The sequence below is a fragment of the Protopterus annectens genome, chromosome 2.part2, assembly GCF_019279795.1.
Source record: "Protopterus annectens isolate FY-2018-M chromosome 2.part2, PAN1.0, whole genome shotgun sequence".
Lineage (NCBI taxonomy): Eukaryota > Metazoa > Chordata > Ceratodontiformes > Protopteridae > Protopterus > Protopterus annectens.
Window position 1 is genome coordinate 1,123,098,867 of NC_056730.1, and position 25,527 is coordinate 1,123,124,393.

The 25,527-nt window shown below is 45.3% G+C and overlaps 1 protein-coding gene across 1 annotated transcript in view; it reads right to left on the reverse strand.

The window, feature by feature from the left end:
* PTAR1 (protein prenyltransferase alpha subunit repeat containing 1) overlaps window positions 1–25,527 on the reverse strand; it is a 690,645-nt gene that overhangs the window by 341,897 nt on the left and 323,221 nt on the right. The window contains exon 4 of the mRNA XM_044064362.1: window positions 10,240–10,344. Within this exon, the coding sequence (XP_043920297.1) occupies window positions 10,240–10,344 (105 nt within the window). The remainder of the gene's footprint in view (window positions 1–10,239; window positions 10,345–25,527) is intronic.

The following is a 25,527-nucleotide window of genomic DNA, read 5'->3' on the forward strand; positions in this document are numbered from 1 at the left end:
GTATGCAGGGTTTCCCCAAATGAGTAATCCTCAGGAGAAGCTGAAGGAATAGAATCTTCAGCATCAGAATCCTCATAGGGAGGAATAGAATATCCCTGTTCTGAAGAGGAATCAGAGGAAATGGAAACCTGATCAGAGGAATCATATTCAGTATCTTGCCTAGGCCTCTTTTCAGGAGGGGATGGGAACCCCTGATCAAAGTAATTAGGTCTTCGGCCATTTTTAGCATCTGTTTCTTAGGCATAGAAGTCTGTCCTGGAGAATGCTGTACTTGTTTCCTTGACTTTAAAACTGCTTTAGACTTTGTCTTGGATGCTGAAGTAGGCTTTATATAAAGTTGTGTAGGTCTGAAAACACCCTCAGAAGCCGATGCCTGCTCAGCAGCTCCGGACCCATCTGAGGGATTGATTTCCCAAGGGCCAATACCTTGAGTATCCAGAGGCCTAGTTGTCTCCATGTGGGAGTCGGAGGCGGCCTGTGGCTCTGAGGTAGCGGGAGTCAGGGGCTGCGAAAGCGCCTCACTGAGCACCAGCCTACCGGCGACTGGCCTAGAAGAGGCTTCGTCATTCGTTTTGGACCTCGGATGCCTGTCTTTTTCTTTATCCTTGCGCTTTTTATGAATTCTGGTCATCGGTTGTTCCGACGGCATTATATAGTTAAACCTTCGGCCAAAGTAATGAAAAGCAAAACTGTACAGACGCTTTATAGTGCGTTGGTTAAATCTAGGACAAAACTGACAACTAGCAACGTCGTGATCAGGGCCTAGGCAAGGAATACAGTAAGAATGAAAATCCATATGAGGTATTTGCTTCCCACAAGAAATACAATTGTTAACTTTTTCTGACATCGGACTGGAGCAAGAAAAAAGTTTCCCCAATGGGGTACTTAGCTTTATTGAAGACTTCGGATCTGAAATTCAATTACAAAAATCTCAGGAGTCGGCCGACCGGCACTTGCGAACTGCTTTTGCTTTGGGCACCGCGTGGCAAGAAAGACTGAAGAAAATGGCGTCGGCTGCATCTTTTATACCCCTGGCACACTGACATCAGGGAAGAGGCGACAGCAACCAACGCCGGACCAGGACTTTGGAATTCAGGCCGACTGCGGGTAGCCTGCCAGCAGGATAACCCAAGTGTAATGACTGCAACAGTGAAACACGATGAACATCCATGGTTGATGAGCCCAGAAAGGGACAATGAGGATAAGGGATGCACTAAGGTGAAGCACTTTCTGCAAAACATTGGGTATCAGCAGGGCAGGAGGATTAGCATAAAGAAGACCCGGAGGTCAATTGTGAACTACAGCATCCATTGGTGACTCCTCCTGAGGGGGGATCAGAGTGAAATACTTGCTGCATTTGTGGTTGTCCGGAGAAGCAAAAAGGTCACAGCATGATTGACCCCATCAGTCAAAAATCTGCTTCGCCACTGAAGGATTGAGGGACCACTCGTGAGGACAAGACAGATCTGCTAAGGTTCGGCCAACATGTTGGAAAGTACAGTTTTGTACCTACCATAAATGTAGATGTTCGAAGATCCACATTGCTGCAGTCCTAACACTTGGGTAGTCCGCTGTCCTTGGTCGGCCCGAATATCAAAGTATAAGGCTGACGTCGGTCAGGGCGCATTTGACTGACGTCAGGACGTCAGGGTACAAATGCGCATGACCGACGTCATATCCTCAGTCTTTTCTTGCCCCAGATGTCAGAAGACCCTAAAAATAAAGGTCAAAACCAAAAGACAGCAAACAACCAACCAACCACCCTTGCACTAACTATATGTACAATAAATACAATATACACAAAATGTACAACCCAACCCACACAACCGCCTCTAGCTACAGAGGGGAAGGAGGGAGGGTAAATTGGACTGCAGCAATGTGGATCTTCGAACATCTACATTTATGGTAGGTACAAAACTGTACTATGTTCTTCATCTCACATTGCTGCAGTCCTAACACTTGGGTAGAATCCCAAAGCAGAGGTAAGGGAGGATGGCTAACTACAAGGAAGCAGGAGCTGCCAAAATGCCCTGCAAAACAGCAGTGGCAAAACCAGCCCTGGACTTAGAGTAAAGTGGCAGGTGATAATGCCTAGAGAAAGTATGTACAGAACTCCAAGTAGCTGCCTCCAAAATATCCTTGGTTGCCACTCCCCTCAAAAAAGCTGGTGAAGTGGCAGTAGTCCTAGTGGAATGAGGCCTAATCCCAGCTGGAATCTCCTTGCCATGATGGGAATAACAGAAAGCAATGCAAAACCCAATCCACTTAGAAATAGTTTGTTTTGACACAGGCTTGCCCTGAGAACTCAAAGCAAAAGAAACAAACAACTGCTGAGACTGCCTGAACCCTTTAGTTCTGTCCAAATAATAACGCAACTGCCTGTGGACATCTAAAGTGTGCAAAATCTTTTCCCCTTTATTTTGGGGATTTGCATAAAAAGTAGGCAAATGAATAGTTTGGTTTAAAGCCACACTAGAAACCACCTTAGGCATAAAGGAAGGATTAGTACGTAATGATACCCTATCCTTATGGAAAATCAAGAAAGGCTCAACCGCCATAAGGGCCTGTAATTCAGAAACCCTTCTTGCAGAGGTAATGGCCAACAACAAAGCAGTCTTCCATGATAAATATTTCAACTCAGCAGTAGCTGCAGGCTCAAAAGGTTGTAGAGTGAGTTTCTCCAACACAAAATTGAGATCCCAAGCAGGAGTAGGAGCTCTTCGTGGGGTCTTATATTCTTTGCCCCTCTAAGAAATTGCTTAAACAAAGGATGAGAAAACAATGGTGGGTTGCAATCATAGTGAGCTGAAATTGCTGCAGCATGAACTTTAATAGAAGAGAAAGACAAACCTTTGTCTAGTAACTCAGTAAGATATTGAAGAGCCACACACAAATTAGGCTCAGAAACATCAAAATCTTTTGCTGCACTCCAAAACAAAAATCTCTTCCATTTGTCTGCGTACACTTTCCTTGTACTAGGCCTCCTAGCTTCCAAAATAACATTCAAAACTTGCTGAGGAAGTGGAGGCCCACTATGGTTCAAAACAGAATATGCCAGGCTGTTAGGTGCAGAGAGTGAAGCTTGACATTTAGCAAATGGCTGTCCTCCTGCGACAACAGGTGTGGAATCGAAGGCAAAAGCCATGGAGGCTTCCGTACCAGACTTCTCAGCAATGGGTACCAGTGTTGTCGAGGCCAATCCGGAGCTATTAAAATCATCCTTGGCTTGTCCTGTCTGACCGTTAGAAGTACCTTTGGGAGGAGAGGCAGAGGTGGAAAGGCATACACATGAAGATTGCTCCAATTGAAAGAAAGAGCATCCATCTTCCAAGCTGTGGGATGAAACCTTTTTGTGCAAAACCTTGGCAGCTGATGGTTCAGTGGAGAAGCGAACAGATCTATGTCTGGAGTTCCCCAGGACACTGTCAATTTCTGAAATACATGAGGATCCAATTTCCACTCGTGGGGATCCATAATTCGTCTGCTCAACACATCTGCTAAGGAGTTCTGTGCTCCTGGCAGAAACCTTGCCTGAAGATTGAGCTGTAAACTGAGAGCAGTCTCCCACAAAATCATTGCTTGCCTGCATAGAGGATAAGAATGTGTTCCCCCTTGCTTGTTGATGTACCACATGACAGTTGTGTTGTCTGTTAGAATCAACACCTGCCCTGGAAGAAGTAACTCCTTGAAAGCAATTAATGCAAACTGGACTGCTAACATCTCCTTCATGTTGATATGTAGATGTTGTAGTCTGACAGGCCACTTGTTTTGTATCCACTTTCCATTTAGATGAGCTCCCCAAGCTTTGTCTGAGGCATCTGTCATTAAAATCTGACTTGCCTCTAGCCGGGTCACAGAGAGTCCCTTGTTTAGGTGACATTCCTGAGCCCACCACAAAAATTCCTTTTGAATGCAAGGTATTATTTGAATGACAGTGTCCAGATCCTGGCAGTGCTGTGTCCATACATTTTTGAGATACCATTGTAGCTTCCTCATATGCAGTTTGGCATTGGGAAGTACCAGAATACAAGATGCCATGAACCCTAAGGCTTGAAGGACTGTCCTTGCAGTCAGCCCGGACTGATGAGATAGTTGATGGAAGTAAAGGGATAGACTCTTTTGTTTGTCCGGGGTTAAAAAGGCCATCTGGGATGCTGTATTCAGTCTCACACCCAGAAAGCACATGTCTTGAGAGGGTACTAGACTGGACTTTATTTCGTTCACAGAATACCCTAGGCATCTTAGCACTGCTATCACATATTCCAAATGATGAAGAAGCTCTTCTCTTCCTTGAGCCAGAATTAGGCAGTCGTCCAAATAAGGATAGATCTGTATTCCTTTTAGTCTGAAGAAAGCTATCACTGGAGCCAGAACTTTCGTGAACACTCTGAGCGCAGTAGATAAGCCAAAGGGCAATGCAGAGAACTGATAGTGGGAAGTCCCAGCTCGAAACGCAGATACTTTCTGCAACTTAGTCTGATAGGAACATGAAGGTAAGCCTCCTTGAGATCCAAAGTTACCATCCAATGATCTTTGCCCAGCAGAGGTAAAAGCTGCTGCAACGTCAACATTTTGAACTTGGGAATGTCCAGATAAGTGTTGAGGATAGATAAATCCAAAATTGGTCTCCACGTGTTCCCCTTCTTTGGTACTAGGAACAGGCGAGAATAAAATCCTAGGCCCACTTCTGGCAGAGGGACCGGCTGTATGGCCCTAGTCGGAGCAACAGAGAAACCTGTTTGTGAGCCTCTATTCTTTGTTGAGGAGGAACGTCTGGCATGCCTTTGAAAGGAGGCAAGGTATGGAAATAAAACCTGTAGCCGTGGTGTATGATATCCAATACCCATCTGTCCTGGGTAATTAAACTCCAATTTTCTTTGAAAAGTGCCAACCTTCCCCCCAAAGGTGCTGCCAGGCAGGCAGGCTCTGGCAGCTGAAAAGGTAGGTCATTGGGTCTGCTTACGAAAGGACTGACCCCTGCCCTCACCCGAAGCCTGTGCAGGAGAACTCCCTGTTCTAGCCCTGAAAGAGCCCTGAGCTCTGCCCTTACCACGTCTAGATCTACCCCTAGACTGGGAATCACAAGAAGGATCGTCCACCCTTTAGTAGGCCAATTTCTACTAAACTTTGGAGGCTGGACCTGCAAAAAATCTTTAACAGTCTGCATAGACTTAGCCTTGTCTTCCATTTTCTTTAAAACTGTCTCAACAGGAGGACCAAACAACACGTCAGATTGTAAAGGAGCATCTAAAATCCTTGTTTTAACATGTTCAGACAAATTCTGATCCCTCAGCCAGGCGTGCCTGTGAAGAACTGACCCAGTGGCAGCCACCCAAGACGAGGCCTGTACAGCATCAAAACCACATTGCAAAGAATGCTTACCCACCTGTTCAGAAACATGCACTAAATCTTGCAACTCCTTACAATCAATACCTACTGCCAGAGCATCAACCTTAGATTTCAATTGTGAAAGGAGATAATTTTGGTATTTCAACATGTGAAACTGGCAATTCAGAGCCCTCATAGCAAGAGTGGAAGAAGTATAGACTTTCTTGCCCCATCTATCCAAGGCCCTAGCCTCCTTGTCTGCAGGAACCGGATTCTTAACAACAGAAGCCTTAACACCTTTAGGCCCATGGCTAACAGTTTCTGGGTCTGCCCTAGGACTCTTAAAAGATACTTATGAGCTTCAGGCACCCTGTAATACCTATCCGGCTTAACAGGAGCAGGAGGCAAAGAATCAGGATTAAGAGAAGCTTCCATAAAACATCTTCCACTACATCCAAAACAGGAGGTATAGCCAAAGGCCTATGCTGGGGTAACAACAGAAATTCCCTAAGCCTTTTTCTGGAATCAGAGAAGTCCTGACCTTCCCACTTAAAATGCTCCCTCATGGAATGAAGAGTTTCTGAAAAAGAAAAATCCTCAGGAGGAGTAGCAGAAGGAGTAGAATCATCCACATCAGAATCAGAATAAGGAGAGTACTCCTGCAAGTCTTCAGCCGAAGACTCCAAAACATCTGAAGCCTGCTCAAAACCCCCCAGCTCAGGCTCCATCCTAGGTCTCTTATCAGGAGGGGGCATAGAACCCCTAATCAAAGTAATCAAATCTTCCGCCATTTTAAGCATATGCTTCTTGGGCACAGTACCTGAGGAGCTAGGGGTAACACCAACTGAAGCCAAACCTGGCCTGCCCCTGGGGGAAGCCTTTGAAACAGAAGGAGAGGGCCTAGCCACCTTGGGAAGGGAGGGGAGTATAGTAAGATGAGAAGCCCCCTCAGCCTGACTAGTCTCCTGAGAGGCCACATCCTGCAATAATAAGGTCTCAACCTGGGAACACAAAGAAACCTCCGGTGGAGCCACCGGCTCCACCGACACCTCTAAAGAACCGGCGTCTGGTACAGGCGGTTCTTCTAACCTAGGCTTAACTGCCTTGTCCTTGCGCTTCTTGAAGAAGCGGGCGTTGGAGCATCCGACGGCATTTTATAGTTGCACCGCTTCCCAAAGACTAACCTTGCACAATCCAACCTTCTCTTTATAGTGCGTTTATTAAATCTAGCACAAGAGCGACAGCCAACAACGTCGTGCTCAGGCCCTAAGCAAGGAATACACAAAGTATGATAATCTCTATGCGGTATCCGTTTCCCACAAGAAATGCAATTATTAACTTTTTCTGACATCCGGTAAATGACTGAGGCAAGAAAAAAACAAAATATTCCCCAACGGGGTACTTAGCCAACTTTGAACTCGGTCTGAAACTTCTAAATCGAAAAATCTCAGAACGCCAACCAGCACTTGCAATACTGCTTCTGCATCGGACCATGCGGCAAAAAAGACTGAGGATATGACGTCGGTCATGCGCATTTGTACCCTGACATCCTGACGTCAGTCAAATGCACCCTGACCGACGTCAGCCTTATACTTTGATATTCGGGCCGACCAAGGACAGCGGACTACCCAAGTGTTAGGACTGCAGCAATGTGAGATGAAGAACATCTCCCAGGTATGTGTGCTGCAATAAGGAAGCGGCCAAAAGACATTGCCCATTCCCACACCCTCATGGCCTCTCTGCTCAATGGGTAAGAACGTGTTCCCCTGTTTGTTGAGGTACCAGTCGACTGCCATGTTGTCTGTCTGAATTGCATTCATCCCTAGAGGAAGGCAGTCCTTGAAGGCTTGCAACGATAGAAGAACTGCCATCATCTCTAGAACGTTTATATGCATATTGTTCTCTACTGGGGATCACATGCCTTGGACAGACTTCCCTCGGAAATGCCCAACTCCATCCCAATAGGGAGGCATCCTTGGTCACTGTGGCCATGGAAGGAGGGAGCGAAAAGGTTCTGCCTCGTGAGAGATCCTCAGAATGAAGTCACCACTGGAGGTGACGTCTGCACATTGGTGTCAGTTTTATGATCATAGAGGATGAAGCAGATACCTGGCCAGGGGAATGAGGTGAATCGCTGAGGCCACTGACCTGAGAACACAAAGGACCAGGAGCACTGAGGGGCGTGACCTGATCTCATATCAACTGGATCCTGTGCAAGGGAAGGGCTGCAATCTCTGACGCAAAGTCTAAGTGAACCCCTATGAATTCCAACTGTTTAGTGGGAGTCGGATTGAATTTTGCAAGGTTGAAAGTTATCCACAATTGACAGAAAAGGGAGAGAAAACAACAAACTGTTTGAATCAGTTGATGCCTCGATGAAGCCATGAGCAGCCAATCGTCGAGGTACAGGAAGACCTGGAACCCCTACTACCACTGCCATACATTTGGTGAACACCCGGGGGATCTGTGGTGTGGTAGGGCTCTGAACTGGTAATGATTTGCTCCTAGCCAGAAGTGAAGATGTCTCCAGGAACTCCTGTCTATTTTGATGTGATAGTAGGCATCCTGGAGGTCCATGGAGCACATCCAATTGTCCCTGCATAAAAGTGGCAGAATGGACTGAGCAGTGACCATCCGGAACTTCAATTTCTTCACTGAAAGATTGAGCTTGCTGACATCCAGAATAAGGCGTAGGTCCCCCGTCTTTTTTGGCACTAAAAAGAAGCGAGACCAAGTGCTGGATCCTCTCTATCCTGCTGGGACCTCTTGGACTGCTCCTTTTTGAAGAAGTTCTTGAACCTCTTTGATGGCCAACTCCCTTTGACTGGGTGGAACATCTGGGAGGTAATGTCTTACAGGGGGTGGGTTCTGAAAAGGGAATGAGACAGCCCCTGGAAACGATATTTAATATCCACTGATCAGAAGTGACTGTTGTCCATGCTTGTGTGTCTAGGGAAATGCACCCGACTACCTCCAGGGCGGAGCAGCTGGGCAAAGCTTCAGGAGCACTAACAGGGCTGCTCAGAGAAAGGTTCTCTGGAGCCCTGGTTTTGCGGACCCCTATGCTTCAAGGCCGTCATCGTCCACTGAAACCTCTCCCCCTGCCTCTGGAAGAGGATTCATCAGGAGCATCCAGAAAGGGAGACTGTGCCTTATGGAACCACATCTTCCTGGTTCCTAGTTGGGTCTTAGAGAAGGACCTCTGTAGGCAGAAAGCTTGATCCCAACCGCATCCAGCGTCTTCCCTTCCTGCTCGCTGCGGGTCAAAGTGTCCCTCATTGAAGGTCCAAAGAGGGTAGAACCATCGGAGGGGGCTTTGGTAAAGGATACCTTAAAGGGTTTCACAAACCTGCATAAGCATAGCCAGGCATAGTGCCACAAGGCAATGCCTGTGCCAGCAGCTAGAGAGGTAGCTTCCACGGAGTTGGAAATTAACCTCATTGAAGAACTGGTGAGGGAGGTCAGAGTGAAATTAACCTCATTGAAGAACTGGTGAGGGAGGTCAGAGTGGATAGCTTGGGAGACACCAGCTTGAGGTTCTCTGATGGCAACAACTCTGCAAGGGAGGTGGAAAGCTGTTGGACCAAATCCTTTTGGAGGCAAACAAAATATGCCAAGTAATTTGTCACTTTCAGCCCAAAGGTAGCTGAGGCATACAACCGCTTCCCAAAATGGTCTATCGCCTGGCACTCCCTGTTCAGGGTATGGACCGTGGAACTCTGCCAGCTCCTTTTTTGTGGCAGTGGCAACCACAATGGCATTGACTGGGACTTCTTTGCCCCAGAAAGTACAATTAGCAGGAGGACTAAGGAATTTGTCAGCCCTTTTTGGAGCAGGCTCCACCGTGTTCGGTTCCTTTCAGGCCCTGCTGGCGATCCGATCCACTAATTCATTAGCAGGGGGGACCCGTCCACCATGTCTGAGGAAGAAGTCTCCTGGAGGGGAGGAACACGTCTGGAAGCAGCCCTCTGACCCCCTGGATGATACCGAACCAGAGCTCTCAAAAGCTAAAGTGCAGAGAGGAAGGAACTGGTCTGAAAAAATGGTACCCCTCAACAGAGCTGGCATCGACCACTCTGGCACGGGCTCACCCCACTCCGATGGTGGAGGAACAGAATAAACCAGGGACCCCGGCAGGGTCAAGAAAGGGGGAATACTCGGCCTTGTCAGAATCTGGATGCAGAATTTCTGGTCCCAAGAATCCAAACTCACCATGGTTGGATGGGGAGAACGAGAAGCAGGGGGAGGGTTCCCCTGGCCAGATGGGCAGGAGAAGCCAGAATCCCCAACTCTATCTGGGCCTTGAGAAAACTCTTCATCATCCTGTCCATATCTATGGGTAAAAGACTCCCAGAGAATCTCGAGGAGGAAGAGGAATGAGTAGACTTGGAGTGAGACCTCCTTGACCTACTGCCAGGCTCCTGAGAATGGATCTGATGTCTCTGAGTTGACTGGGACCTTTGTTTTGAGGTGGAAGGTACATCAGGTTCCTCCAAAATTATAACTGGATCTGAGGACCCTGTCGGATCCGAAGGCTTAAATGACTCAGCGGACAGATCCGATGAACCAGTTGAATCAAAAGCTGGCCTAATCTTGGTCAGATCTGAGGACCTCTGATCTGGAGAGGACCTGGATCCAACAGACTGCTCTATGGCTCTTGGCTCAGAAGGCTTTGGATCCAAGGCAGACCAGGCTGGGATCGGATCTGGAGACTTAGGATCCAACAGCCATGGTTTCTCACTGGGAACTGGTTATAATTATTTACAGTATATACAATTAAGGTAAGCATTCAACTATTTACTTAAAATTCATGAGTAAATTAACAGATTTAACACTTTCAGTTTTACCTCCTTACAAAGCAAAATCTTTAGGTATGAACACAAAGATGCTTCTAGACAAAAGCAAACAAACCTGTGAATCCATGTTTCTGGGCTTTTAGGAAATTTTGTTAGGGCAAGTTTGGCCAAATATAGATCCTGAATTGGCTCTATAGTTCCAGAGAGTACAAGTTCCTTTCTGAAATTAAGAAAAGAAAATGGGTTTTAACAAAATGGTTGCGTACATGATAAAAATAAAACAACATTTTACTAAATTCATTGATTTGTTTCACAAGTTATAGAATAAAAATTACTACGGTGTTCATGAAAGGATAACAATCACAGCAAACATGGTGACATATAATCAATCTACAGGAAAGTCTCCAGGAATCAATGGTATTCCTATGAAAGTCTGCAACCTATGATGGAAAAACCAATAAAGTTATGGAAGGTTTGTTTAACGGTATTTTAAGAAGAGGAGAAGTATCAACATCCTGGAAGAAAGTGCCTGTAGCTGTAATACCTCATCATCTTCTTTCGGCTGTTCCCGTTAGGGGTCGCCACAGCGGATCTTCTGTTTCCATTTCTTCCTGTCCTCTGCATCATGCTCTTTCACACCAACCACCTGCATGTCCTCTCTCACCACATCCATAAACCTTATCTTAGGCCTTCCTCTTTTCCTCTTACCTGGCAGCTCCATCCTTAGCATCCTTTTCCCAACATACCCAGCATCCCTCCTCAGCACATGTCCAAACCAATGCAATCTTGCCTCTCTTGCTTTGTCTCCAAACTGTCCAACCTGAGCTGACCCTCTAATATACTGATTCCTAATCCTGGACATCCTAGTCACACCCAGTGCAAATCTTAACATCTTTAACTCTGCCACATCCAGCTCTGACTCCTGCCTTTTCGTCAATGCCACTGTCTCCAACCCTGGTAGCTGTAATACCTAAGGAGGCTAAATACCAACCAGATACACATTCACACAGGCCCATTTCAATACTAAACCACAATTATAAAGTCTTTATGTCTATAATGGCTAAATGAATGGCGAAAGTAATGCCAAAATTGATAAACATGGATCAATGTGGTTTTCTGGAGGGGAGGCAAACATTTGACAACATTAACAGAGCACTGATGATCCAGAGGGAAGCAGAATGTAAGCAAATAGCACTGTTATTGATGGGTCATGATGCAGTGAAAGCATTTAAAAAAGTAAGCTGGGACTTTCTGGGTAGGGGCAATGGACGCATATGCATTCCCTGATAAAATTATAAGGTTGATTAGGAGAATATATGAGACATTGGAAGCAAAAATTAAAGTGGGAGGGTTCCTATTTGATAACTTCTGCTTGAGCAGAGGAACCAGGCAGGGGTGTTCTCTTTCCCCTTTGTTATTTGCATTATATTCAGGACCACTGGCAAAGAAAATAAGGGACTCAGAAATTTAAGAATATAATTGGTATGGTAGTCAAGAAAAGCTGGTTCTATTTACAGATGATATTATTTTACACCTGATAAAACCAGAAAAGGACATTACAGTGTTGGGGAACATTTTGAGACAGCTTCATATCTTTTTGGGATACAAATTTACTGAAGCTAAAACAAAGGCAATAGTGGTAAATTATGTACCTACACATGAATTGTTTCAGCAATATTCATATTTATGGGGACATGATAAAATGTAATAATTTAGGAGTATGGACTAAAACCGATTCCAGTGTGGCAGCTAAGGATACATGGGAAGAGACAAAACAAAAGATTAATACAAAAACTGAGAAACTGGAAGCTCTGTTATATGGACATGGATAGTAAGATACAATGTTTTTATTCCTTTACTCTTGCATACGAGGCCAGGAATATTTTTATCAGCCAGAGGAAAAGTTGTGGATAGCGACTAATAAAGAACTGAAGGATTTTATCAAGGAAGGGAAGATGGCAAGAGCCAAGTGAGAAAAGCCGATTCTTCAAAAAGAACAAGGTGGATTGAGATTACCCGATTTGAAGGGGTACTTCAGAGCTACACAGTTAGTTTCTATACACAGCACAAGCAGAAAATAGAAGTTATGTCCTTACCATAACGTTCCATGTGGAGTGTTCATCTCGCCTTTGTTCTTACACATGGGTTCGGAGCCGATCCTCGGCTCCGTGCCGGCCTCTTGCAAGCTCTGCATCGAGAAGAAGCTCGAGACAATCTAATACCCACAATCCCCCTCTGCCTTTACCTCAGATCTAGTTTGCAAGCAAACCAATCTACATAATAGCACATTCATGCTATACACCTATACATATATAAACAGACACATATAAAAATATATGTGTAAACCAACTATGTACACAGAATAATAACAGTAGCAAAAAATGCTTCTGGCCAGGCATCAAAGAATGTTCTTCCTAAGGGTGGGAGGGTGGGACTGTAAGAACAAAGGCGAGATGAACACTCCACATGGAACGTTATGGTAAGGACATAACTTCTATATGTGATAGTGTTCAATCTCGCCGTTTGTTCTTACACATGGGTAGCGTCCCTAGCTCCTTGATCCTGAGGAACTCACGGAGGGCGTTCTTGAGCACAGTGGAACCAAAGGTTGCCCTGTCCCTAGAAACCTTGTCTACTTTATAATGAGAAATAAATGTATGTGGCTTAGACCAGGTAGCAGCCGCACAAATAGCATCCAGAGGTAGGCGAGCTGCATGAGCCAAAGACGTAGATATTGACCTTGTGGAATGTCCTTTGGGTTTGTGTAAAAGGGGTTGATTTGCAGAATCGTAGACATAGATTATACAATCCGTTAACCATTTAGAAAGAGTTCTTTTGGTAACTGCAAGTCCTTTCCTGCTATCAGCAAAAGCCACAAAGAGTTGATCTGTTTTCCTGTGATCTTTTGTTCTATCCAAATAAAACCTTAGCTGTCTGTGAACATCCAATTTGTGTAACATATACTCCATTTTGCTGGAGTGGTTTTTGAAGAAAGTGGGTAATTCAATGGACTGATTAATATTGTTAATAGAACATACTTTAGGGAGGAAGGATGAATTGGTTCAAGAGAAACTCTGTCAGAGTGAAAGATCAAATAAGGGTGCTTGATGGAGAGAGCCTGAAGTTCAGACACTTTCGTCTAGCAGAAGTAATGGCTACCAGAAAGAGAGTTTTCCAGGACAAAAATTTTAATGGGCAAGAAGAGGCAGGTTCAAAAGGGGGCAACATTAATTTAGATAGCAACAAGTTTAGACTCCAAGGTGACGTAGGAGATCTGACCGGTGGTCTAATATGAAAAACTCCTTTTACAAAGGCTTTACAAAGTCTGTGAGCCATAATAGGAGCTCCACATTCTTCCACATGGAAATTCGAAATGGCAGCCAATTGAACTCTTAGAGGAGCAGGAGAAGCACCCTGATGAAATAAGTCTGTTAAGAACTCTAATATCTTATTCAAAGGAGCTATAAAGGGATCCACATGGTGTGTATTAGCCCAGAATACAAACCGTTTCCATTGCTAGTATATGTTTTAGTAGTGGAAGCTTTATGCGAAGCCACTAATATATCCTGGACTGCTGGTGACAAAAAATCAGACCTGGCTAAGTTGGAATTGGAGCAGCCAAGCTGCTAGATGGAGTGACAGGAGCGGGATGGGGAACCCCTGACGAGTGAGTCAATAGATCTGGCACTGGGTCCAGAATCCAGGGTCCCCGAATGCAGTGTATTTTCAGGAAGGGAAACCAAATTTGACGAGGCCAGAATGGAGCAATGAGGATTATCGTCCTGTGTAGGTTCCTGGCTTTCTGGAGAAACTTGATATCAGAGGAAATGGGAAATGCGTATAGGAGTCCCGGGGCCAATCGTAAACCAGTGCGTCCCTGGGGACTTCCCCTGGAGCGGTAATAGGGCAAAGTAGCTCCTGCATTTGGCATTCATTGGAGACGCAAACAGGTCGCAGGAAGGCTGGCCCCACGCGAAAAATCCTTTTCGCCACTGACTGTTTTAGAGACCACTCGCGCGGTAACAGAATTGCTCTGCTCAGCCTGTCGGCTATGACGTTGGATGACCCCGGGATGTGCGTTGCTATTAGAAAGCAACCCGTGGACTCCGCCCACTGCCAAATTCTCATGGCCTCTCTGCATAGTTGATAGGACTTGGTTCCCCCTTGTTTGTTTATGTACCAGACTACCGACATGTTGTCCGTCTGAACTGCAATAGTCCCTAGAGGAAGAAGGGGAGCAAAGTGTTGCAACGCTAGAAACACTGCCCTCAACTCTAGAACATTGATGTGCAGATTGTACTCCAAATTGGTCCATTTGCCTTGGACTGTCTGTCCCTGAAAGATGCCCCCCCACCCTATCAGGGAAGCGTCCGTGGTCACCGTAACTGTGGGCGTGGGTAGCACAAACGGCCTCCCCTGGGAAAGGTTGCACGTTTGAAGCCACCAGTTTAGATCTGTTTTGCAAGTCTTTGTTATAAGAATCTCGTGTGTTAGAGGTAGTTGTTGAAATGACCATTGAGCAAACAGTAGCCATTGTAGGACTCTCATGTGCAGCCTTCCCAGGGGAATTGCAATAAGGGAGGCTGACATGAGGCCCAACACCTTCAGTACTAGTTTTGCAGGAGATTTCCTTGACAAGAGTAGAAGACGTATGCGAGTCTGCAGTGATAATATCCTTTCTGGGGGAAGCCTCAGAATTAATTGACGTGTGTCTAACTCTGCTCCTATGAACAAGATATTTTGTGATGGCTGAAGTAAGGATTTTCTGAAATTTACGGAGATCCCTAGGTGAACACACAGTTGAAGAACATAGTCTCTGGCCTGCAGTAGTTGACGCCGGGTGGTGGCCGAAAGGAGCCAGTCGTCCAGATACGGAAACACCTGGAATCCCTGGCGTCTCAAGTGAGACGCTACCACTGCCATACATTTGGTGAAGACCCTGGGGGCTGAGGTCAGACCAAAGGGCAGGGCTCGAAATTGAAAGTGACTGGCTCCCAGCCGGCGCAAATGATCTCTGGATGCCCTGGCCATTTTGATGTGGTAGTATGCATCCTCTAGATCTATTGAGCACATCCACTCGTCCTTCTGTAAGAATGGAAGGATCGATTGAAGCGTGACCATTCGGAACTTTTCTTTCTTGACGAAAGTATTGAGGTAGCTTAGGTCTAGAATGGGCCTCCAGTCCCTTGTTTTTTTTTGAACTAAAAAGAACCTTGAGTAAGTCCCGAATCCTTGCTGGTCCGCTGGGACTGGCTGGATGACTCTTTTTTCTAGCAGCTTTGAAATTTCTAAAGCTGCTGGCTCTCGCAGATGGGGCGGTACATCTGGGAGTCTTTTCTTTGGAATGGGATAGGATAGGAAGAGTATGGAGTAACCTCTGGTAACTACGCTTTTTACCCACTTGTCTGTAGTTATATCTTGCCAGGCCTGAGGGTATAAAGCTAAGCGACCCCGACTGCCTCCAGAGCAGGACAGTCGGGCCTCCTCTCAGGAGTGCTGGAAAGGTTTACCAGGGAGTGTTTCCCTGTCACCTTGATGTTGCGGACCCCTCTGCCGCCAGGGCGGCGTCTTCCACCTCTGCCCCTCCTCTGCCTCTAGAGGGGCATCACCCTGTGTGCCTGAGAAAGACCCTTGGGGTTTTGAAACCACATTTTCCCACCGCGTTGCCCTTTGGGGTACGGTCTGGTTGGGGTGGAAAAAGCGGACTCCGACAGCAGACAGAGTCTTTCCCTCTTGTTCACACCGGTAAGGGTCTCCTTTACCTTGGGGCCAAAAAGAGTGGCACCGTCAAATGGGGCGTTTGTAAAGGAAGACTTGAAGGCTTCCGCAAAGGAGCATAAGCGCATCCAGGATTGTCTACGAAGAGCAATCGCTGAAGCTGCTGCCCTACTCGAACCTTCCGGCTGCGTGAAATCAGCCTCATGGACGAGTTAACAATCGATGTTAGGGTATTAAGTTGCGCTGTCACTTTCTCTGAGACAGCTGCATCTGTAGCACCCTGGAGGGTATCTCCCAACTCTTTGACTAGATCCCTCTGCAGGCGTGTAAAATGGGTCAAATAGTTCAGGGACCGCATGGAAAAAGCCGCTGAACTAAAAATGCGCTTCCCATATCTATCCATCGTCCTAGAATCTTTATTAGGCGGATGGACAGGCGAGAAGACTCTGACATCTCCTTTTTCGTGGCTGCAGCCACCACCATAGCGTCTACTGGAACTCCTTTTGTAAGGTAGGACTTATCCTGAGGTGCTGTGATGTACTTGTTCGGTTTTCTTGGAACAGGTTCCACTGTGTCAGGAGTCTCCCACGCCCTTGAGCAATAAGTTCCATTAGTTCGTCAAGGGCGGAGTGACCCAGGAGCAGGAAGGGCGAGCACCAAATGCCTTCAGCAGAACTGACTCATCCTCAGAAGGGGGAAGGGACTGCCAGTCACCTCTCTGTTTCAGGATCTCCAAAATGTCTGAAAAAGAGACATCTTCTGAAGGTGACTTAGGGGACCCCTCTGACTCATCTAAGTCAGTATCAGATGTCAAGGATTCCTGTGGAGAATCCAAGTGTCTCCTCTTACACAATCTCTTCCTAGGGACTTCTTCGTGGGGAGCATCCGAAGAAGCCTCGGAGGAAGAGGGGGCACCCTCCAGGGGTGGCTGAGGCACTGATGCCCGACGCTTGGATGTGGCCGTGGGTGCAGATGAAGACAAAGGCCCTTTATGGGGAGGAGAAACTGCTTCCACTGATGTGGTTGTCTGGGTAGACAACACCTTCCTCATCAGGTCGAACGCTCCCGGGTCCCGCATCGAAGAGTCTCCCGGTTCAAGAAATGGGAAGAATCCCGACACGGGCACCGAAGGCATCGACCCCGAGGACGGAGCCGAATCGATCCGTGCCGAGGCCCCGAGGGGGAGAGTCGGAACCGACACGTCGGTTCGACTCTCGGCCCGCGCACCAAGGACAGGCCGCCGGCTCCGAGACTCGGTGCGGTCCGACGGAGTCGAGGTGATGGGAACAGACCGAGAAAAAGACGGTTCTGGACCCGAGGGCTCCACAATCAGTAGATCAGCCTCTTCCGGCTCCAAAGACTGAATCGGTCTCGGAGGAGGAATGGATGGAGATACAGGAAGGCCTTCAAGTTTCGACACCAACTGGGTGGAAACCGAAATAAGTTTAGAGAGGGCGAATGCTCCAACAACTTCTGCACCACGCGATCCACATCGACATCCGAAAGTTTGGAGGAAGAACGGGTCGAAGGAACCAAAGACGGAGCCGACCTCAATATGGCGAAGGAGGGAGATCCATCACGGTTCCAAGACTCGAGGCTCAGGAACCGATACCAGTTGAACACTCGGGCCCGAAGTCTGTGGAACCGGTGATCTAACCTTTGAAGAAGAGCTCGGAGCCGATGACTTAGGCTCCGACGTCTTCGATTCCTTAGAGGACTTCGATGCCTGGTCAGAAGCATCCAAAGCCTCTTGGAAAGCCGGTTTCAATAGACCTCTGTCCATCAGTTTCCTGCGCCTATCTGTCATGACCCTCCCACTAAAAGAGTGACAGATGGAGCAATCCTCTTGTAAGTGGAGAGGGCCAAGGCAGTAGACGCAGGAACTATGGTTGTCAGTGACCGACATTTTCTGGCCACACTGACTACGCTTGAAACCAGACTTTGCCTTCTCAGACATTGTAGAATAAAAAGACAACTCCAGAAAAACACAGTCAAATCCGAAAAAAGTTAGTCACAATCGAGTAATTGTCAAATCCGGTAAAAATTTGCCTCAATATGGTAAGATATGAAGGGTGTAGGCCCCGATACAAAAATACCGATAAATAAGGTTAACGGTACCAAAGAATTAACGGAACCACAACACAATCACACTTGTTAACACTGATAATATCAACTAGACTAGAATCCTTAATAAAATACAACAAAAAAAGTTATATCTTAGCTTAGAAACTCTCGAGCTAGCTCCCAACGATGCGTATGCAGCAGCGGCAAACTAGATCTGAGGTAAAGGCAGAGGGGGATTGTGGGTATTAGATTGTCTCGAGCTTCTTCTCGATGCAGAGCTTGCAAGAGGCCGGCACGGAGCCGAGGATCGGCTCCGAACCCATGTGTAAGAACAAACGGCGAGATTGAACACTATCACATCATATAATTTAAAGTCAAAAGGGATGAGCACAGAATCATAGGAGGTTACTAGGCTAGTGGCCCTGGGGCCCTTACAAGCCTAGCCAAGAGTTTATCCCCAAAAAGAAACCTCAGTCAGCAGCTATTGCCCCTGTCAATGAGTGACACAGGTGGAACTCCTGGGACAGATTTGTGGTTTCCCATCCACTCATCAAGGTTGCGCTTGAAAAGGGTCAGCGAGGTGCTCTGTTTGACATGTATGGGAAGTCTATTCCAGAGACGGGGCAGCCTCCAGAAGAGAAACTTATCTCTCCGGCAGGTTTTGTTGATGTTGCATACTAGATTCAAGCCTTTTGAACTGGTAGTGCGTGAGGAGTTAGACTGATGAAAGAAGGGGTTATCTCAAGAAACATAGAGGGACTGGGATTTTGGATGCACACTTTTGAGGAGAACAACGATTATCTATATTCATAAAATAGCAGGAAGTATTATAAGAACTAAGCCAACAAAGGAATGGAGAAAAGAGATTCTGCAGAGTAGGGTTGACTGCAATTAGGGATACAGACAATAGGTAAGAGGGGTGTCAAAGGAAAAAACTTCAAAGACCAATACACGTAAGGTTCAGGTTAAGGCACTTTTAATTCCTGCGGCAAGGAGACAAAAACATGCAAAAATACAGAGTTTGTCTGATTAGTAACAGGAAGTGAAGCCATTCTTATACTGTTTTACAAGACATTGCCTTCTAAAGTTGACGTAATCAAATACAAGCCTACAATATTGTTTTTCACAGTAGATATTGTTCATGATTTTCTGCTGACATGACATTACATTACTAGATTTGTGAGAAACTTTTTGAAAAATAACATGGCCATGGAGACCACTAGCTAGTTACAATTATTTCCTACAGTTCTGTGTTACATTTCAAGGTACTCTACTAATTCGAGCACAAAGCAAACACAGATTATAGTTCATATTCTTCAAGCAGTCTTTGTTCTACTTATCTATCCTTCCTGCAGCTGTGTATGTTCTCATAGCACAAACAGAGCTAATTGTCTAAGTTTAATAACATTATAGAAACGGTATTGTTCTATTCATTATTTTCCTAACCCAGTAGAAAATCATCTGCTTCTCAGTAAATTTCCAAAGGCATAAGCAAGATTTCAGCTGTGCTGACAAAATACAAGGTCAGAAAGCATGGTCAGAAAGCATTCGCAGTTTATATGGATTTATGCAGTATGAAATAGAATAAATGTGTTAACCCTTTTGGGCTTTTAAAAGCACTAATATACACATTAATACATATTTTTCTAACAAGGGGGCTGGAATTTATTGGAGAAAACTCTCAAAGGAACCAAGGTATTGGGTGTAAATAACTAGCGAGGAAAGGAAATAGAATAGGAAGATGCCAAGTATTAATTTGGACTGCAGGTCAGAAATTGCCTTCCCTATAATGGATTGATATGAGAATATAGGCAAAGAGAAAGAAATAGGGGGTCCTAAATGAAAGACAGCATTGATAGTTTTTAGTAAAATCTAGAACAGAAGCTCCTGTTAAAAAAAAGAAATAATTAGTAGAGCATATAAAATATTGCACGATAACTATAACAATCATTCAGAGGTGGTCAGAAAGGATTGGGAAGGGAAAAGTATAGTTGTGTACACTTACCATAAATGTAGATGTTCGAGTGTATTTACTGTTGCAGTCATTACATTTGGGTAATCTGATGACAGGTTGCCTCAGTCGGCCTGATTAACAAAGTCTTGGGTCCTGCGTCAGTTGCTGTCCCTTCATCCAAGACGTCAAGTTGTCAGGGGTATAAAACATGCAGCCGACGCCATTACATCAGTTTTTCTTGCCCCAGATGTCAGATGCCCCCAAATGGGGAATGGGGAGCTATATATATATATATATATATATATATATATATATATATATATATATATATATATATATATATATATATATATATATATATATATACACACACATACACACACACATATATATATATATATATATATATATATATATATATGTATACATACATAAAATTTAAAACACAAAAAATATACCTCCAAACAAAAGCAAACACACCAGAAAGGCTTTTAAGCATAGTAAAAGAAAGAAGTATAGTAAGAGAAAAACGGGGCTGGAGGGTGGGTAACCAGGACTGCAACAGTGAATACACTCGAACATCTACATTTATGGTAAGTGTATGCAACTGTACTATGTTCTTCGTGTTTCACTGTTGCAGTCATTACATTTGGGTAGAATCCCAAAGCTATGGTTGGGAGGAAGGATTTATACAGCATTAGGAGCAGCTATAAGGCCCTGCAAGACAGCAGTGGCAAAGCCAGCTCTGGATTTAGAGAAGAGAGGTAATGTTTGGTGAACGTATGAACTGAGCTCCAGGTAGCAGCTTCTAGAATGTCTCTAGTAGGAACCCCTCTGAGAAAGGCTGCAGAAGTAGATGCAGCCCTGGTGGAATGAGATCTGATCCCCTTGGGGATAGGTTTACCATGGTGCATATAGCAGAAACAAATACAATGGATTATCCATTTGGAAATAGTCTGCTTTGAAATAGCCTTTCCCTCTGCCCCTGCAGAAAATGCCACCAATAGTTGTTCAGATTTTCTTAGAGATTATGTCCTGTTTAAGTAGAATCTAATTTGTCTGTGTACATTCAATGAATGCAGAATCCACTTACCCTTGTTCTGTGGATTGGGAAAGAAAGTTGGCAGATGAATGGTCTGATTAAGAGCCACACTGGATACCACCTTAGGCATAGTTTCATAGTATAGTACTAGGCTATCTGCCCTAGGGCATTTATAAGCCTAGCCAAGGTGTATGTGACTTTCGCCACCCCATGTAATGATACAAAAGTGTACAATTTAAATTAAATTTAGTTTACTGTGCCTCTATCTAGCAATGACACAGAGATGACCCCCGGGGTAAACCTACGATCACCCATCAATTCGTCCAGATTTCTCTTGAAGAGAGACAGTGAGGGGGAAAGGTTTATTGAAGCTTCCCTGACCGGGAATTGAACCCAGGCCGTGGCGGTGAGAGCGCTGAATCCTAACCACTAGACCACCAGGTCAGAAAAGATCGATTGGTCCTGACAGCCACCCTGCCCGGATGAAAAATAATGAAAGGCTCCACTGCCATAAGAGCCTGTAATTTTGAAATCCTTCTAGCTGAACTGACTGCTAAAAGGAAAGCTGTTTTCCAGGAGAGAAATTTTAGGTCTGCAGTAGCAGCTGGCTCAAAAGGAGGGAGAGTGAGTTTTTCCAAAACAAAATTGAGGTCCCATGCAGGAGTTGGTGCTCTCCTGGGAGGTCTTAAATGTTTGGCCCCTCTGAGATACTGCTTTAGCAGAGGATGAGAGAAGAGGTGAGGTTCTGTGTTGTAATGAGCTGAAATGGCAGAGGCATGGATTTTTATGGAAGAAAAAGATAGGCCCTTGTGAAGCATCTCAGTTAAGTATTGCAGAATCTGAGGAATATTGGGCATTGCTGTGTTTATTCCTTGTGACTGGTTCCAGGCACAGAATCTTTTCCATTTGTCAGCATAAGATTTTCTAGTACTAAGCCTTCTAGACTCCAAAATGACATCCATCACAGGTTTGCTGAGGAATGGCAAGGGTGAAATTAGTTGATTAGCCACGCTGCAAGATTCAAAGTTTGGAGCGGACTGTACAGAATTTGGTAGTTCTGCAGAGACAGTAAGTAAGGTGTCTGAGGCAGGTGCTATGGAGGAAGGTATGACACACTGCGCAGGAGTGGGTACCAGTGTTGGCGAGGCCAGTCTGGAGCAATCAGAATAATTTTTGGTTTGTCCTGTCTGACTAGTAGAACTTTGGAGAGCAGAGGCAGAGGGGAAAAACATAGACTGATAGGTTTTTCCAGCTGAATGATAGGAGCATCCACTTTCCAAGCTTTTTTGTGATGAATTCTTGTGCAGAATTTGTCCAACTGATAGTTATTGGGTGAGGCAAAAAGATCTATGTCTGGGCTCCCCCATTTGCATGTCAATATGTCGAAAACTTGTGGTTCCAGTTTCCATTTGTGTGGGTCCATAAGATTTCTGCTTAGTTCGTCTGCCAGAGTACTTTGCTTTCCTTGCAAGAATTGAGCTTGCATTTGGTAGGTCAAGGCCGTGTTCCACAATACCATGGCTAGCCTGCAAAGGGGGTAGGAATGTGTACCCCTGCTTGTTTATGTACCACATTACTGTGGTGTTGTCTGTCTTTATCATTAGTTGTCATGGATGAAGGTAGTCCTTGAAGGCTGTCAGTGCATTCTGTACAGCTAGCATCTCTTTCTGACTGATGATATGTAGGTGCATTTGATTTGAGCTCCATTTGCCCTGAATGCACTTTTCTGCCAGATGTGCCCCCCAAGCATAGTCTGATGCATCTGTAGTTAGGGTATGGATGGCAGGGGGTGGAGTGAATGGCAGTCCCTTGTTTTGGTGGCAGGCCTTTGCCCACCACAGGAACTCTAGTTGCAGGCAAGGTATGAGATGAATCATTGTTTCCAGGCTGTGACAATGTTGACTCCATAAACTTTTTAAGTACCACTGAAGTTTCCTCATATGCAGTCTTGCATATGGAATTAGAAGAATGCAGGAGGCCATGAACCCCAAGGCTTGCAGAATTTGTCTTGCAGATAGCAGGGTTTTTGTGTTCACCTGTTTGAAGTCACCAATTGAATTTGCTTTTCTGGCGTAAGGTAAGTCATCTGAGCAGATGTATTCAAGCTTGCACCCAGGAATGTAATTTTTTGAGAGGGCACCAGTTGTGATTTCTTTTCATTTATGGTGTACCCTAGACAAGTTAGAACCCTTTTTACAAACGCCGGATGCTTTAGAAGAATGTCCTTGTTTTCTGCCTGAATTAGACAATCGTCCAAGTATGGATATATTTGAATATTTCTTTGCCTGCAAAATGCAGGCACTCTGTAAAGATCCTGGGCGAAGTAGATAAGCCAAAGGGCAGTGCAGAGAAAGTACAGTTGTGTACACTTACCATAAATGTAGATGTTCGAGTGTATTCACTGTTCTTCATGTTTCACTGTTGCAGTCATTACATTTGGGTAGACTCCCAAAGCTATGGATGGGAGGCTGGAGCTAAACAGCATTAGGAGCGGCTATGAGGCCCTGCAGAACTGCAGTGGCAAAGCCTGCCCTGGATTTAGAGTAGAGTGGAAGATGATAGTGCTTTGTAAAGGTGTGCACTGAACTCCAAGTAGCAGCCTCTAAAATGTCCTTGGTTGGTACTCCCCTGAGAAAGGCTGCTGAAGTGGCTGCAGCTCTGGTTGAATGTGGCCTAATGCCCTTAGGCACTGGCTTGCCATGATGTAAGTAGCAGAAATGAATGCAGTGGCCTATCCACTTTGAAATAGTCTGCTTTGAGATGGCCTTTCCTTGTGATCCTGCAGCATATGCCACTAGTAATTGCTCTGTCTTTCTGAAAGCTTTGGTTCTGTCCAAGTAGAATCTAAGCTGTCTGTGTACGTCCAAAGAATGCAGAATTCTCTCCCCCTTGTTCTGTGGATTTGGATAAAAAGTTGGCAGATGAATAGTTTGGTTAAGAGCCACACTGGACACCACCCTTAGGCATAAATGTTGGGTTTGTCCTCAGAAAGACCCTATCTGGATAAAAAATGATAAAAGGTTCCACAGCCATGAGTGCCTGTAGCTCTGAAACTCATCTTGCAGAAGTTATTGCTAGGAGCACAGCTGTTTTCCAAGATAAAAACTTTATATCAGCAGTAGCAGCTGGATCAAAAGGAGGCAGGGTGAGTTTTTCCAAGACATAGTTGAGGTCCCATGCAGGCATTGGTGATCTCCTTGGAGGCCTTACATTTTTGGCTCCTCTGAGGTACTGTTTTAATAAGGAATGAAAAAGATTGGTGGCTCTGTATTGTAATGAGCTGAAATGGCAGAGGCATGAATTTTAATAGATGAAAAAGATCGGCCTTTGTCCAGCATCTCAGTTAAGTATTGCAAAATCTGAGGAATATTTGGCGCAGCTGTATCAGTTCCTTGTGCCTGTTTCCAAGCACAGAATCTCTTCCATTTTCCAGCATAAGATTTTCTAGTACTAGGCCTTCTGGCCTCGAAAATGACATCCATTACAGCTTTACTGAGAGATGTGTTTTGTATGACTACATTATCCGCCATGCTACCAGGTTTAAAGTCCTGACTTGGCTGTGCAGGATCTGATTGTTTTGCTGGGACAGTAGATGAGGTATTTGAGGTAAGGGCCAAGCTGGGCATTGAGACAAGTTCTTTAGGACTGGAAACCAATACTGATGGGGCCAGTCTGGGGCAATCAGTATCATTTTTGGCTTCTCCTGTCTGACCTTTAGGAGTACCTTGGGAAGGACAGGCAGTGGGGGAAAGGCATATACTGATAGGTCTTTCCAGCTGAAAGATAGGGCGTTCACTTTCCATGCTTGTCTGTGATAAGTCCTTGTGCAGAATCTTTTTAGTTGGTAGTTGTGAGGGGAGGCAAATAGATCTATGTCTGGGCATCCGCATTTCCTAGTTATCATGCTGAAGACTTGTGGATCCAGCTGCCACTCGTGGGGATCCATGAGGTTTCTGCTTAGTTCTTCTGCCAGAGTATTTTTCCTTCCTGGCAGGAATTGTGCCTGCAGATGTACTTGGTAAGTTAATGCTGTGTTCCACAAAGTCATGTCTAGTCTGCAAAGGGGGTAAGAATGTGTGCCCCCCTGCTTGTTTATATACCACATGACCGTGGTGTTGTCTGTCTATCAGTAGTTGTCCCGGATGAAGTAGGTCCTTGAAGGCTGTCAGGGCATTCTGAACAGCTAGCTTCTCTTTTTGATTGATATGTAGATGCATTTGGGTTGAGGACCATGTGCCCTGAATGCATCTTCCTGCCATGTGGGCTCCCCAGGCATAATCTGATGCATCCGTTGTTAGTGTTTGCCTGGTTGGGGTTAATGTGAATGGCTGTCCCTTGTTTTGGTGACAAGCCTTTGCCCACCATCGAAACTCCTGTTGTAGGCAGGGAATGAGAGTAATCATTGTTTCCAGGCTGTAGCAATGTTGAGTCCAAACACTTTTTAGATATCATTGAAGTTTCTTCATATGCAATCTTGCATATTTAATTAGTAGAATGCAGGATGCCATGAAGCCCAAAGCCTGCAGAATTTTTCTTGCAGATAACTGGGCCTTTGTTGCCAACATTTTGAAATAGGTAGTCAGTTGCCTTTGTTTGCTAGCGTGAGATAAGCCATCTGGGCAGTT